This window comes from Dromiciops gliroides, chromosome 5 (assembly GCF_019393635.1).
Source record: "Dromiciops gliroides isolate mDroGli1 chromosome 5, mDroGli1.pri, whole genome shotgun sequence".
Lineage (NCBI taxonomy): Eukaryota > Metazoa > Chordata > Mammalia > Microbiotheria > Microbiotheriidae > Dromiciops > Dromiciops gliroides.
In genome coordinates this window covers 124422983-124439827 of record NC_057865.1, presented here as the reverse complement: position 1 = coordinate 124439827, position 16845 = coordinate 124422983, and the positions used below count along the sequence as shown (strand labels likewise).

Below are 16845 nucleotides of genomic sequence, written 5' to 3'. Positions count from 1 at the left end.
CAGAAAAATTTAGAAACTCAGAAATGAATAAAATATATATAGTATTATATCATTTTTTTTGGTGAGGCAATGAGGGTTAAGTGACTTGCTCAGGGTCACACAGCTAGAGTATTATATAATATTAACCCAAATTTTACAATAAGGTACTGTAAATACCCCATAAAAGAAAAAAGAAAAAATCCAGACTTTTTCTCTGGAACAAAGGGAGGGCCAAAAATATTTTCCATGGATTCTCCAGACCTTTGGAATGGGTGTGGTGGAGTGGAAGGGATAGTGCTTCTACCCCCCAGATGTCGAAATGATGACTGTGCTTCTACCAGGGCTGCCCAGAATGGCCATGCCTTCCACTTAGCTCATATAGAAGCTGCACTATATAAACACCTTTAGGTTCTCATCACATGATTTTCTTTCTAGGGATATGTTGGCCATACTATAGTTATACAGTTGACATTTTTTACCCAAGCATAGAACTTTTCCTTTTTTTGCTTGTTCCTTTGTGATAATAGCGTAACATCTTCAAGTTTGTTGTTGTTCAGTCATTTTAGCCATGTTGGACTTTTGGTGACCCCATTTGGGGTTTTCTTAGCAGAGATACTTGAGTGGTTTGCCATTTCTTTCTTCAGCTCATTTTACAGATGAGGAAACTGAGGCAAACAAGGTGAAGTGATTTGCCCAGGTTCACACAGGTAGGTCTGAAGGCAAATTTGAATTCAGGTCCTCTGTATTCTAGATAGATGGCTCTGGGCTCTATCTGCTGCACCACCTAGCGGCCCATATATAGCAATACACCTTAAAAAGTGAAGCCATATTTAAGTACCTTCCATCCCTATATCTCTGTATGGATTCCAAAGCTATTTTCTCACAAAATATGGTAAAGTAGGCATAGCAAACTTTGTTTTTACCTAACTGCTCTGGGCCTTAGTTTTCCTGTCTGGAAAATGAAAGGGTTAGACTGCGTGGTCTAGAAAACAGGTTCTAGTTAATTATAATCTTCTAATGCCTCTCCTCTCTCCAAATGAAATCATTAGTATATATGGAATGAATACATTTTGTCATTTGTATAAGACTCTATCAACAAGGAAACTCCCTTCTCCAGTTTCAGTCAGAATTTTCTCTGCAACTTAAAGTCTTAGAAAGTTCCCTGGGTCACTGAAACATTTAGTGACTAATATACGGGCACCTACATGGCACAGTGGATAGAATACTTGGCCTAGAGTCAGAGAGATTCATCTTCCTGAGTTCAAATCTGACATCAGACACTTCCTAGCAGTGTGACCTTAGGCAAGTCACTTAACCCCGTTTGCCTCAGTTTCTTCATCTGTAAAGTAAACTGGAGAAGAACATGGCAAACCACTCCAGTATCTCTGCCAATAAAACCCCAAATGGAATCACGAATGAAGAAACTGAGACTGAGGGATATTTGAACTCGGCTCTTTCTGCCTCCAGCTCCGGCAGCACTCCAGCTACCTCTAAATCTTAACTAGCTTAGGCTAACAAAGACAGTACTACTCAATGGCATGTCTTAATTGACTAGTTAAGTGGGTTTTCTGACTCTGGTTTCTACTTTCTGTCCACTACAGCACACTGCTTTTCTAACCAGCAAAGATCAAGCCTGGGGAATTATTGAATCAGCAGCTCTGCTTCAAACAAATCCAATTCACTGGCAAGTCAAAACATCCCACTCGTGATGTCATTGATCCTCTTCAAGAACAAAGGACGAACAATAACAAAAATAACAGTTATGGAAGGCCAAATTGAGACCATGGTTAAATTATTTACCTGAGTTCTCACCCCAGTGCCAGAATTCAGACTGGAGTTTAAGTCTGGGACTATCTACCATTAATAAGCCAAACAGGTAAACATTGGCTATCTTCCTTCATTCTAGACAGTCTCCTTTCTATCTGCTACAAGGAACATTCTGTTTTCCACTTCAGTGTTTTTGTTCGTCCTGGTCTTCCACAGGATACATCTTCTCTATTTATCCAAATTATACTTGTTTTCTAAGACTTGTTTCATATTCTCTTCATGAAGTCTTCCTGATACTTCCCACCTACACTAGTTTTGCTTATCTTTCTGTATTATATATTGTCTGTAAAATATGCTTAGGCATGTATTATTATTCTATCTTGTTTAATTTTCTGTTTCATGTAAATATTAGGCCAACTCATTTTATAGATTTTATATTCCTCAGTGTACAATATAAGGCAAACAGTAACACTAAATAAAATGTTGATTGAATCAAGGTTCTCTATAAACTTATCCTGTGACTATAAGAAGTTTGGACCACTTAGCTCAGTGGGCTAACGCAAGGTAATGGGCAGTTCCTGTCCAGAGTCTCACAAAGAAAAATGTGGTTCTGTAGTTAAAGATGTCATATGGAGCCCCAGACAGCTTTCTTTTGAATAAACACTACTGATTCTCCATGTTTTCCTTTCTTTCTGGGCTCCGTTCCTGCCTCTCTGGACTTCATTGTCCCCTATTTCATAGCATCCTTCTCACCTAGGAAATTAATTGGCCCCTGGAACCTTCTCCTTTGGAATAACCCTCAGCCCTTGCAGTCCCTCCCTCTGATTAGTCCATTTCCCTTCTATCCTTTAATTTACAACTACCCAGGCCAGCCATGTTCATGCCTTCATCTTGCTTCCAGGATCCATTCTTTCTTTACTCTCTGAAATTCTTTCTCTACCATGTATCCCTCCCTGCCATACCTTGTCTCCACCTACACTTCCCTCCCACCCCTTAGCTCTCTCTTATGCGTTGCCTTGCCCTATTAGAATACAATTCTTTGAAGGCAGGAATTGGCTTTATTTATACCCAGTGCTTAGCACAGTGCCTAGCATTTAGGAAGTGTTTTAATAAATACTTCTTGACTTGATCCTCAGGGTAATGAGAATTCCAAATCAGCTTTTACTAATCAAACTTAAATTAACTTGGTAATTTTGCTCTGAAATCATATGAGGATATATTAAATTACTTCAATTCCGGGGAAATAGAAGGGTGTATGTGAACCTGTGCAGGCTAGCTGGGTGTTGACTGATTGTTAAATTCCCCATAATCTGAGTGATAAACAAGTCTGAGAAATGGGATTAAGAAAGTGACCATAGAATGTTCTGTACATTTCTCAAGGCTGAGATTTCCTGTCCTTGCAGCAAGGATTTATCCTCTTGTAAGTTTCATAAAAAGGCAGCTGGGTGGCACAGTAGCTGGAGTGCCAGGTCTGGAGTCAGGAAGACCCTTCCTCTTCCTGAGTTCAAATCTGGCCTCAGAGACTTAGTAGTTATGTGATCCAAAGCAAGTCACTTTGCCCTGTTTGCCTTAGTTTCCTCATCTATAAAATGAGCTGAAGAAGGAAATGGCAAACCACACCAGTATCTTTGCAAAGAAAACCCCAAATGGGGCCACAAAGAGTTGTAAACAAATGAAAAATAACTAAACAACAAAAGTATTTTAATAATGGTCCATTAATCATTGGCTTATTATAAGTCACATGGGGATGTCCTCAAAACAAATCTTACAGGGGCAGCTAGGTGGCACAGTGGATAGAGCATCTGCCCTGGAGTCAGGAGTACCTGAGTTCAAATCCAGCCTCAGACACTTAACTCTTACTAGCTGTGTGACCCTGGGCAAGTCACTTAACCCCAACTGCCTCACTTAAAAAAAAACAAAAACAAAAAACCAAATCTTACAAATCAACCTACTTTACTACTCCTGTCAGACTTCTTTATTCTTGTAAATTCTATGAATATGATTATTGTTATGTATATGTATATATAAATTTATGAATATGTACATATATTTTAATTAATTCCTCCCTTTAGAATATTAAGAATGCTCTGTTTTCTACCACAGATATCCTTGGCTACTGAGGAGCCTTGGATCCAATTTATTGGCAATTGATAGTTTTTGCTAATAGACTGATGTTTTGAACTTTGTGCCTCAGTTTACCTTTATTCCTCATAGAACAGTAACCAGTACCACCTTATCTCACAACCAGGGAAATGGCTCAGAGTACAAGTCCTACTAAACGTTGGACAGTACTATTATTTTCTTTTGTAAAATATAATTCAATCATAAAGTCTCATTTTCATCTCTTTAGATCTTTGAGTTAGAATTAAATACTAGGTTATCTGAATAGCTAGTGAAGAATAATATAAATTGAATAGGTCAGAGTAGATAGAAAACAAGAGATGAAGTGGATCAAGAGCTAGTGTTAGAGTCAGAAAGACCAACTTTTAAGCCCCACCTCTTACATATATTGGCTGTGTGACACTGAACAAGTCACAACCTCTTAGTAGACAACTCTCTATCAGTATGAATTTCAGAGCAAGTGGCCCAATCTGTATTAATATAGAGAACTCCCAATAATAAGGAAATCACATGTCTCATTCCCCCCACCCCCCAAAAAGGGGAGAAAAGTTTTTCTCCTGATAATCATTTATTCCTATGTCAAAACTATACTTTAATTCTGAAAGTCACTCAAGGCAGTTCCCATAAAAACATTTATATTGTAATAACTTTCATGAATCTCGTATCTTTCAGATAGTAATCTAGAAAGAGGAAACAAATTCCATATGTGGGGTTAGTTCAATAACTGCTTTTTTATAATAGGTATGACAACTAACATTGGTTTCTTTTCCTTGCATTGTCACATCTAATCTTAGCTTTGAACTGTTAACATAATTGATCAAAAGATCTCACTTTTACTCTTTAAGGCTCTATGTGTTTAGCCTCTACAGGAGCTCTTGAACTTGTCCTCTACAACTACAAAATGCAGAATAGCATGGGATGAAAAACAAAGATTTATTAAGTATTTACTATGTGCCAAGCACGATGCTAAGATCTGAGCATACCAAAAAAAAAAAAAAAAAAAAGCAAAAGATAATCCTTGCCCTAAGAGTTTGAAGACTAATGGGAAAATGCTAAGTGGAAATTCTCTGGGCAAAATGAAAATATGATCTTTCAAGATGTCATTATCATCAGTATTATATTGTACTATAAAGATTCCAAAAACCTTTTCATATGTAAGGTGTGTGTATAAAGACTTTGGGGATATCTTATAATCTCATCTGAGCCTCACAACAATTCCATGAGGTCAGTACCACAAGTGTTCCTACTCCCATTTTGCACAGGAAAAATCTATAAATGAGAGAGGTTAAATGACTTGCTGATGGTCATGAAACCAATAATTATCAGAGATGGGATCTGAATGATGCAATGTTAGTTTTGAGTCCAAGTCAATACATCTTAATAGTTCTTTATTTTTCTAAAATAACTTTTAAAGGCTACTGTGTAGTCACTGGGGTCATACATAAGCCTGTAAGAAATTAAATTTCAATTATTTATTAACCACAGTTTCATTGACCATTCTTCCCCTGCCAAGAAATAAATAACTGACTGAAGACATGATGAGGCTTGAACTGTGCCCTAAGAAGTAGCCAAACTCTCCCTGAACCAAGCCAGGAAAAAAATTCCAGAGGTTTAAATATCTGAGGGTGGGGGTGGGTGGGCAACAGACATTCCTCCAACACCGTAGCATTAAAACATAGATGCTACGTGTTACATTCATGGCTTGTGATGAAAAAATCAAGTGTGGGTACTCTGCTAAAAAAACATGTTTTAGATTTGGGTGGAAGAGGTGAAGGAAAATGGGAAGAGAAAGAAAAAAAATGGAGGTTAGAGAGGGAAAAGCATTCCAGGTCTGTTATCTACCCTTACTCACCACCTCCTTAGAAATTGGGAATGGAATGAAAGTCATTAAAAAAAATACCTAGAAAATTTTGTAACCTCACTTCCTTCTACCTAGCCCCTTTCTTACTACATTCAATAAAGGTAATATTCTACCTAACCACAAAAATGTTTTGCTTCTTGATCTATACGGTATTATAACAACAGTCAGCATCTAAAGCCAGGAAGAACCTTAGTAACCATCCCATTAATCCCCTCATTTCACAGATTTTCTTAAATAGGTGAAATCCTTTGTTCAAATTCACACAGGTAGTTAGTTCACAACAAAGTCGAAATTCAAATCTAGTACTTTTTGAGATATACTGTTCCTTGTCCTTCAGTTTCTTGTAATATAGAAATGAGAGGTAATGGATGAGGGCTAGATCTAGAGTCAAAAGTACTGAGTTGAAAGCTCACCTCTGACACTTTACTACTGATGTGGCCTTGGAAAAGTCAGTTAATGACCCTGGACCTAAGCTTTTCCATTTGCAAAATGAGAGACTTTGTTGAGACACTGTTGGTAGGGTTGTGAACTTATTAAAGCATTCTGGAGGGCAATTTGGAACTAACTTCTAAGAGCTATAAAACCACACATACCCTTAGCCCAGCAATACCACTACTAGGTCTGTATTCTAAAGAGATAAGAAATAGGAAAGGAAAAGGGCCTGTATGTACAAAAATATTTATAGCAGTTCTTTTGTTGTGTTGGCAAAGAATTAGAAATTGAAGGGATATTCATCAATTAGGGAATAGCTAAACAACTTGTGGTATATGATTGCAATGGAATACTACTGCGCAATAAGAAATGGCAAGCAAAATGCTCTTAGAACAATCAGGACTTACATGAACTGATGCAAAGTGAGATGAGCAGAACCAGGAGAACCTTGTACACAGTAACAGCAATATTGTAGGGTGATAGACTGTGAATGACTTAGCTATTCCCAGTAATACAATGATCCAAGACAATTGTGAAAGACTTATGATAAAAAATGCTGTCCATATCCAGAGATAGAACTGAGAGAGTCTGAATGCAGATTGAAGCATAGTTTTTTACTTTATTTTTCTCGGGGCCTTTTGTCTGTGTTTTCTTTCACAATATGACTAAAATGGATATATATTTTATATGACTACCCTTAAATAACCTATATCAGACTGCTTGTTTTCTCAATAAGGGGGGATCAGTGAAGGGAGGGAGAGAAGTTGGAACTTAAAATTTTAAAATATGAATGTTCAAAATTGTTTTTATATGTAATTGGGGAAAAATAAAATATTAAACAAAAAATTGCAATAGCCAAAGACAAACAAACAAAAAACCCAAACGAACCCTTTAACATCAACCTTCTACTTCCTCCTCCTACCCCCAGTTTCTGATAATAAAGGAGTCCTTCTCTTTCTTAGGATCAGCACTTCTAAATGTGCTCTTCATGTCTTCTCTTATCTTTTCCAGCAGACCATCCCCTTCATTATCCCCTCTTAGTTTTATCTTCAAATTTTTCATATCTACTAGTTCCTTCCCTACTGCCCTCATACATGCACAAATGTTTCCTATCCATAAAAATCCTTTCATTTATACTATCCTTATATTTATTCCCATAACACTATGTTTCTATATAAATTATCCCTTTTTAAGCCAAAGTCCTAGAAAAAGTATATACCAAATGACTTCTTTTCTTCTTTTTTTCTTAAACCTTTGCATTTTGGTTTCTGGCCTCATCCCTCAACTGACATTGCTGTTTCCAAGGCTACCAATGATTTCTTAATTGCCAAATCTGATGGTCTTTTTCAATCCTCATCATGCTTGACTTTAGTGCTACTTTCCACTTTCTTTTTTAGTGACCCTATTAGCTCCAATTTGTTTAATTGTCATCTAAAGATCAATAATCCACAGATATATATATATATATATATATATATATATATATATATATCTTTGCCCAATCTCTGATCCTCAGTCCTGCAATACCTCCTGTCTATGAGTGGTTCAAAGTGGATCACCCAGACACATCTCAAAATAATGTGTCCAAAACAATCATTATTACCCTCAAACTCATAAAAAAAAAATTAGAGAGGTTGTATAAGATGACCTTTAGGGTCTGTTCCATTTCTGAGTCTATGACCTTAAGTCAGCAAGAATTTCCCCAGACTATCTTTGATTTCATCAGCTTGGAGTATTAGGGAGAGTGACTTTTACCAAGTCAGCACACCCCTGTTGGACAAGAGGGGAAAAAATGGTATACTGGAAACTCTTGCCCTGACCTTTGGATTCCCTTGGATTAATGATGAGGATTCACAGAATTGAGGCCAGAGTCCTTAAGATGTCTTTGGGGCTATTATATGATCCCTACAATAATCAGCTCAGCAGAATCTGAGAGATCTCTCACATCCCTACCTAGCAAGTCAATTTTACTGTCTGTATACTGGAAAAGAAATGTTTTAATCAGAGGCCTTGCCTGAACAGAGCAGAAGAGATTGGTTCAAAGAAAATGCCCCACCAGTTCTATTAAGTTATTCTTACTGACAGACACAAATTCCAGGAGTTCCTTGTTTTAATTTGTCTTTGCCATCTTGAAAACCTACTTCCCCCAGGAGATTCTAAGACCCTTGAGAGACAGAACAATGTCATTTTTGCCTTTGTATCTTCTTAACCTAACACAGTAATTTGGATATTTAAAGTGCTCAATAATGTGTTTGTTGAATTTGAAATATCTTCCTATAAAATTGATATTTCTAGTACTGCATTTTTCCCCACAAAAGCAAAGACCCTGTTGGATTTTGAACACTCCTGGCCCAGACAAACACTAAAGATGGGCCCTGTTAATGAAGTTTCTAATTGTGATTTCTTTTTAAGGTATAATGGTGTTAGCACAATCAAACCTACTGTCAAGCTGACCCTTCTTCCTTCAAGTATTATTTTTTCCCAGTAGATGTAGACTATTTCACAATATGTTATTAACATGAATAAAGAAAGCAAGCTAGGTTGCCCTCTCTTAGTAATTTGCTGTTGGCATAGCTACAGAACTCACTGTTCTTTAACCACAGGCTTCTTTTGTCATTGGAGTTGGGGTGGATGTTGAAAACTTGTGTTTTAGAAGTGAATTTAGCAGAGGTTGAAGGAAACAAATGGAAGTTTCTTGATTTCCCTTCCATTTCCCACATTTAGAAAAGTATCCATTGTCTTTGAAAAGGGGCACATCATCTTTAGGAGTAGCTGTACTATTTTTTTTTCTTTCTGCTTCATTTTCTTTATTATAAATTTATAGACATATTTTTCCATGATTAGTGTAATTTCTATAATTAAAAAAAAACACCAAAGGTTGTGGTTTTTTTCAATTTATTTTATCTCAAGAGTAAGACCTTAGGGGGCAGCTAAGTGGTACAGTGGATCAAATACTGGCCCTGGATTCAGGAGGACTTGAGTTCAAATCTAGCCTCAGACACTTGACACTTAGTAGCTGTGTGACCCTGGGCAAGTCACTTAACCCTCATTGCCCTGCTCCCCCCCTAAAGAAAGAGTAAGACTACATTAACTGCTACTTATCCTGGTCACATAGAAGATACTTAATAAATGTATGAATCTGAATTTTTTGAGAGAATGAGTGATTATAGGTGAAACAGTGGGAATCCTAGATTATTCTTTAAGAAATGCAATTTTCTGGGAAATGGATAAAAATATAGTATGTGAATGCATTGGAAATTTATTGTATCATAAAAAATGACAAGTCTGAATAATAGAGGACTACATGCAGAGTAGAGGGAACAGAATTAGAACAAAAGGATATACACGTGGACTAAAACTAAGAAAGATTCATAAGGATAACATTAAGAATTAAGGTTATTGGGGCAGCTAGGTGGCGCAGTGGATAGAGCACCAGCCCTGGAGTCAGGAGGACCTGAGTTCAAATCTGGCCTCAGACACTTGACCCATACTAGCTATGTGCTCCTGGGCAAGTCACTTAACCCCAATTGCCTCACCAAAAAAAAAAAAAAAAAAAAAAAGAATTAAGGTTATTTGTTGCAGGATGCTGTCGCTATCTTATTAATGAAGTTAGCATATAATTAGTACTTTTAAGGCTTCCAAACTGTTTTATGTATGTTATTTCATTGGATCCTCACAACACTCCTATGAGGTAAGTGCTCTTATTATTCCCCATTTTACAGATATGGAAACTGAGGCTGAGAGCAATTAAGTGACTCGCCCAGACTACATAGCTATTTAATGCCTAAGGAAGGATTTGAAGTCAGTGCTTCCTGATTCCAAGTCCCTCCCTCTATACACTATGCCACCTAGCTGTCAATCCCACATGTACACAATATAGTTTTTTGTTTTGTTTTGTTTTGTTTCATATTTAACGGTAGGTAATAGTTTATGTTTTTCATGTTCAATGGTTTTTATATCTTCATGGGTATTTGACTGGTGTTCATAGAGGTTGCTGTTTAGAATTTAAAAAACAGAAATGCGATGTTCTGCATTTCAGGTACATATGGCCCCTCAAACTGTTAACTGACACAGTACCTAATCCATATCTTTGTCCACTTGTTACATATCTATTGAATAAATAAAAGAAATTAGGCTAACAAAGTATTACCCGGTAGACTTTCTTAGAAGATGTGCTTTAATGAATGGGATAATAAATTATTTATAATTAGCATTCTTTGTATAAACATTTGATTTTACTAAAATACTTGAAAAGTGATCTCAGGTATATCAAATATTTCCACACCCTCTTTCAAATATTACTCACATTGGTAATTTGCCTAATGAACTCTTTTTTTCCACAAATAATCTAAAGATAATCTTTCGCTTGTACCCCCCCCCAATCAGACGAAGTCCACATACAGAAAATGTTTTAGTCAGAGGCCTCCCTTGAACAGAGCAAAAGAGATTGGTTCAAGGAACCAATTTAGGGAATGGTGGACTAATGAGGCATTTCTGTATTAATAGTTCACTTGGCAGGACTGGATTCCTAAACACTGGGGGGTAAAGGGGAGCTTAGGGGAGGGAAAGAGAGGAAGGAAAGATTTATTAAGCACCTACTATGTGCTGAATAGTGTCCAAAGCACTTTACAGATATCTTATTTGATCCTTACAATTGTTCTGGGAGGGAAGTGCTATTATTATCCCCATTTTACAGATGAGGAAACTGAGGCTGAGTGGTAAAGCAGTTTGCCTAGGGTCACAGAACTAATGTCAAAGGACAGATTTTAACTCATGACCTCATAATTCTAGGCCCAGTACTCTATCAACTGTGCCAAGCATCTGCTTCTAACAGTGACATGGAAAATTGGACTTATTACAAAAAAGAAAGAGGGGAAGGGAAGGGAAGAAAGGGGAGACAGACAGAGAGAGAGAGAGAGAGAGACAGAGAAAGAGAGAGAGAGAGAGAGAGAGAGAGAGAGAGAGAGAGAGAGAGAGAGAGAGAAGCACCAATGAATCATATCAACAAGAATTCCAGATTACATGTTTCCAGACAGATAAGAGTAAATTGACTATGGGTTTTTCCAACCTAATATGGGCTCTAGGAAACCCAGTTTACTCAGTCTAAAACAAAATCTACCACATTTCTCTAAGTATTCACCTTCTTTGAGAACAGGACATTGTTATGGCCTGTAAACTTAGAGAATATTTTCATATATGTTAAGCTAAAACTAATATTTATAGCTATAAGTTTTCATATTTATCATTTCATAATCTTTGGAAGCCAAAGGAAAACTGAAAAATCATTGATTCTAGCCACTTCATCTTACAGACAAGAAAATTGAGACCCAAAGAAATTAAATGATTTACCCAAGATCACACAACAATAAGAAAGTGACAGATCCATTAATGAAACCCAGATCTCCTTGCTCTCAGTCCAGTGTTCTTTCCTGCAAGCCATGTTGCTGCATAATGTTGTTTTCATTATCAAGGATTGCCTTTTGGACTGGCTTCAATGTTGCATTCTTTCACAAAACATCTGGCAGCAACTGTATAAACTAGCAATGGGTCTGCTGACTTGGATAAATGTTTCACTGAGACTAGAATAACGATCTCTGTAAATCATCTAGAAGTTAGTCTCAGGGAGAATCACAGTCTGCAGATAGCAGTAATTAAAGTAAAATTACCTTCAATACAGGAATAATCTGTAATTCTGTGGCTGTGCGTATTGCTTCCAGTGATACAAAACACAACCTCACTGTGATTTAGCTGGTAATCTTTGAGTTTCTATGACAAAAATATTGATCACCCTTTGGCCAACCAGGGAATAAAGGTCTTTGAACTAGATAGGCTAACCTGATCTTCTGACAACATGCACCCTGGACTCATTCTCGAGGGCTTTCCCTTGAGCTTGATGGGATCTGCCAGAGATCACATTCTATTTTCATAGCCTAAGACAATTCAAAGTTCTCTTCGTACCTCATGAGGTGACAGGGTAGGATGTTAGTAGAGAAAAGTAAAACTAACCAAAGTTAAGCCATAAACAGAGATAATGATGATGATGATGGTAATGGTAATGGTGATAACAATAATTATAGCAAGCATTTCTATAGTGCTTAAAGGTTTTCACTTTATAAATATCGCATTTGCTCCTCACAAAACCATGGGAAGTAGGTGCTATTATCTACATTTTACAGATGAGAAAATTAAGACAGCCAAAGGTTAAGTGACTTGTCCAGAGTCACACAGCTAAGAAAGTATCTGAGGCCATATTTGAACTCAGGTGTTCCTGACCCCAGAAGCAGGGTTCTACCCACTATAGCATCTGTTCTATAGTTTTATTATGCTTATTAAAATAACAAACTGTGGAGCAGCTAGGTGGCACATTGAATAAAGCACCAGCCCTGGATTCAGTCAAATCTGACCTCAGACACTTGACACTAGCTGTATGACCCTGGACAAGTCACTTAACCCTCATTGCCCCATAAAAACAAAACAAAACAAAATAACAAACTGTATTTGGATCTAAGAGTATAACACCATCTTTCAGTCCTTCAGGCTCACATCCTAGGAGTCATCCTGGATTCCTCACTACTTCTCACTGCCCATATCCAAGGTGTCACCAAGACCCGGCAATTTTGCTTTTGAAACAACTCCTGAATATGCCCCCTTCTCCTTTCTGACACTGCCACCATTCTGGTTCAGGTCTTCATCACCTCATGCCTGGATTATAGCAACAGCCTCCTAGTGGGTCTACCTGCCTCAAGTGTCTCCCTATCCAATCCATCCTCCATTCAGCCACTAAAATGATTTTCCTAAAAACACAAAGCCAATCGAGTCAGCCCCCTCCTCAATAAGCTCCTACTCAGTAGGCATACCTACTGCCTCCAGGAGTAAATACAAACTGCTCTGTTTGTCATTCAAAGCCCTTCCCAACCTAGCCCCCTCCTGCCTTTCTAATTTTCTTACACCTCACTCCCAACACAATCTTCTACCCAGTGACACTGGCTTTCTGGCCATCTCTTGGCTCTAGGCATTCTAACTGCCACCACTCCATGTCTGGAACACTCTACCTCTTCTACTCTGACTAGTGACCTATCTTTAAATCCCGTTTTTAAAGCTTTCTTTAAGTCCCAATTAAAATCTCACTTCCTATGGGAAGTCTTCCCCAACTCCTCATAATTCCAGAGCCTCCCTTCTGTTAATTATTTCCTCTTTATACAGTATATAGATTGCTTTGTATGTATCTTTTTACATGTTTTCTCCCCCACTGGAATGTAAACTCCTTGAGAGCAGAGACTGTCTTTTGCCTTTTTGCATCCTCAGTGCTTAGCTCAGTGCTCTGGACCATAGTTGGCCTTTAATAAATTTTTATTGAATTGCACTGAATTGAATTATCTCCTATGTATAGAGAACCCCCAGTAAAGAAATTCCTTCTTACAATGCAGATGAGTGACTATTCCACCTCTTGTATTCAGAGTTGCCTGGCACCACTGAAAAGCTGAAAGACTTGGCCAGGATCACGAGTCAAGTCGGTATCCAAAGTGGAACATAACCTTGGCTCTTTCTGACTCCAAGGTCAGCCTTCTATTCACTACATCACACTACCTCTCAGTGACCTCTACAAAACTATTAGCAGGTTATTGTTATTACTATAAAGAGGATCTGGGCAGATATAGGAAACAAGAAGTACTAGTTAGTTTCAAAAATGACATTCAAGGTAGCAGCCTTGAAATAAAACAAAACAAAACTATTTACTGTTTATTGAAATGAATGAGAAAAAAATGGAATAGGGAAAATAGCTATGGATTGAAATTCAATCATTCATAGTTGACCCATTCCCTCCCTAGGCCTCAGTTTCCTAATTTGTAAACATTTCTTCTAGCTCTCAATGGCTCTGTTCTAAAAGTCTATCAAGCACATTACTATGCAATACTCTCTACTATACAAAGTGAAGGATTTCAGAGAAATAAAGTACAACCTTGACCTTGAGGATCTTAGAATCTAATATGTCAATCTCATATGCAATAAAGAACTAGAGAATAAAGGCCTCCATTTATAAGGTGCTTTGTAGTTTACAATGTATTTTCTCACAACAGCCCTATGAAGTAGGTAGTATGTGTGTACATATATATATATATATATATATATGCATATATATGTACACACACACACACATATATATATATAATAATTATTATTATCCTTATTTTTTAGATGACAAAATTGAGGCTCAGAAAGATTAAATGAGTCATTATCCCAAGTTACAGGGCTAAAAAGAAACAGAAGTGACACTCAAAACATGTCTTTAAAACGGAAATCCAGTATTCTTTCTACTGTACTATGGTCCAACAGTAATAGCACCAAACTGGGTCATATATAAAAAATTCAGAGAATTGGTGGAGAGAAGTAAATACAGGCTGAGTAGAGAGGAAATACTTCTTAGACTAGGGGAGATATTATTTGTGTTTTGAAGCACATTAGGATTCTCCATGATGTTCTATGTAGAGAAAGTAGCATAAGCAAAAGCAATTGGAAAAATATAGTAAATGTAAACAGAAGGGAGATCACCTAAAACCAAGGCACCCTTAGAGAATTGAGTGCTTACGGCCCTAAATATAACAAACCACACTATTAAAAACCTCCAGAGGTGTCCTACAGCATAGCTACAGAGAACGAATTTGTCTACCAAGTAGATTCTCTTTGAAACATAGTGATGGCATGCAATTATACTTCAGCTAACTTATAGATATACCTCATTTGTTGCATTTCACTTTACTGTATTTTGCAGATATTGCATTTTTTTTTACAAATCAAAGGTTTGTGGCAAGCCTGCATTGAGCAAGCCTATTGGCTCCATTTTCCCAATAGCATGTACTCACATCGTGTCTCTGTCACATTTTGGTCATTCTTACAATATTTCAAACTTTTGCATTATTGTTACATTTGTTATAGTGATCTGGGATCAGTGATCTCTTATGTTGCTATTGTAATTGTTTGGGGGCACCACAAAGCAGGCGAGCTTAATCTACAGATATTGTGTTCTGACTGCTCCACTAACCTGCTGTCCCCATCTCTCTCCCTCTCCTCTTGCCTCCCAACTCCCTGAGACACAACAATATTGAAATTAGGCCAATTCATAATTCTACAATGGCCTCTAAGTGTTCAATTGAAAGGAAAAATCAATGTGGTGAACTTCATTGTTAATTTTTTAAAAATTGCCACAGTCACCCCAACCTCCAACAACCACCACCCTGATCCATCAGTAGCCATCAACATCAAGGCAAGACTCTCCACCACCAAATGATCAGAACTCTCTGATGTCTCAGATTATGGTTAGCATTTTTTAACCATAAAGTATTTTAAGTTAATGTATGTGCATTTTAAAATACATAATACTATTGTACATTTAATAGACTATAGTATTACTATAGTATGTGCATAATTATACACAAAACTTTTATATGCACTGGGAAACCAAAAAAATTATGTGTCTCACTTTATTATGAATAGATATTCACTTTATTGTGGGGGATTGGAACCAAACCTGAAATGTCTCCAAGGGATGCCTGTCATTAGTTTGCAGGTTCCAAAGTCATAGTCCTGCTAAAAGTACAAGATTAGTAAAATTGGTTATTGTCTTAGCTGTGAGTGCAGTGGGTCCATCAATAAGCATTTACTAAACTCTCACGAAGTGCCATTTACCATGCTGAGCACTGGAGGCACAAAGAAAGACAAAAATAATACTGAAAAGGATCACATTCTAATATGAGAGAAAAATAAGAAAATAGGTACATACAAAATATATACAAAGTAGATGGATGGTAATTTTAGAAAGGAATGCACTAGAAGATGGGAAGACCAGAAAAGGATAAGTCAAATGACTCCCAAGATCCTTCTGCTCAGTCAACCAGATAAGCAGAGAGAAAGGAACCAAGTTCAATTTTTCAGGTGTCGGATTAGGCAATCTTTTACCAGTGGTTGCCAATGACCTGACAAAGACTGAGAACATTCTTGTACTCATCCACTAGCCTTTATTGTGTATTCAGAGTATGTGTAACATTCTGCTTTGGCTGGATCTTTTCGTTAAATCAATGTCCTCCAAATATTTTGATCACATACTGCTATCGGTAAAAAATTTTGGAACCTGTATCTCCCTGTATGTATATTCATTTATAAAGTATACATACACACACACACACACACACACACACACACACACACACACACACACACATATATATATATATATATATATATATATATACTGCTATTTGATTCATTCTGTTGGGAACAAAGGGAAAGGAAGAGAGGGGAGGGGAGGGGAGGGAGAGATCTTAGGCAAGCAGTGGATATGCTGGGGTGGGGGAAAGGGGAGATTTTTCAATGTATCCTGTTTAGCTGCTACTCTGGGTGCCTGGGTGCAAAGGTTTAATGGCCCTCAGGAACCTACCATGAGGAGAGAAGTAGAAGGTTGGGAGCATGAAAAGAAGTAGAAGGGGATGGTGTCAGAGAAAGAGGGAATGTTGAAGGCTAATGAGTAAAGGAAAGGCATGTTTATGTTGGACATGATCCCTGTTATTGGCTATTGCTGGAAGAGTGAGTTTCAATTCATCTTCCCATCCATTCACTGGTTAATTGCATACCCCTTGGAGTCATGCCATAGCCCTAACTTTGGGGATCACTGGATTAGAGCATGGCACTAA

The 16845-nt window shown here is 37.4% G+C and overlaps 1 protein-coding gene across 1 annotated transcript in view; it reads right to left on the bottom strand.

Annotated features, from left to right (window-relative positions):
- Window positions 1–16845, bottom strand: part of SLC13A1 (solute carrier family 13 member 1) — a 109337-nt gene that overhangs the window by 83979 nt on the left and 8513 nt on the right. Inside the window, exon 2 of the mRNA XM_043967575.1 lies at window positions 11996–12060. Within this exon, the coding sequence (XP_043823510.1) occupies window positions 11996–12060 (65 nt within the window). The remainder of the gene's footprint in view (window positions 1–11995; window positions 12061–16845) is intronic.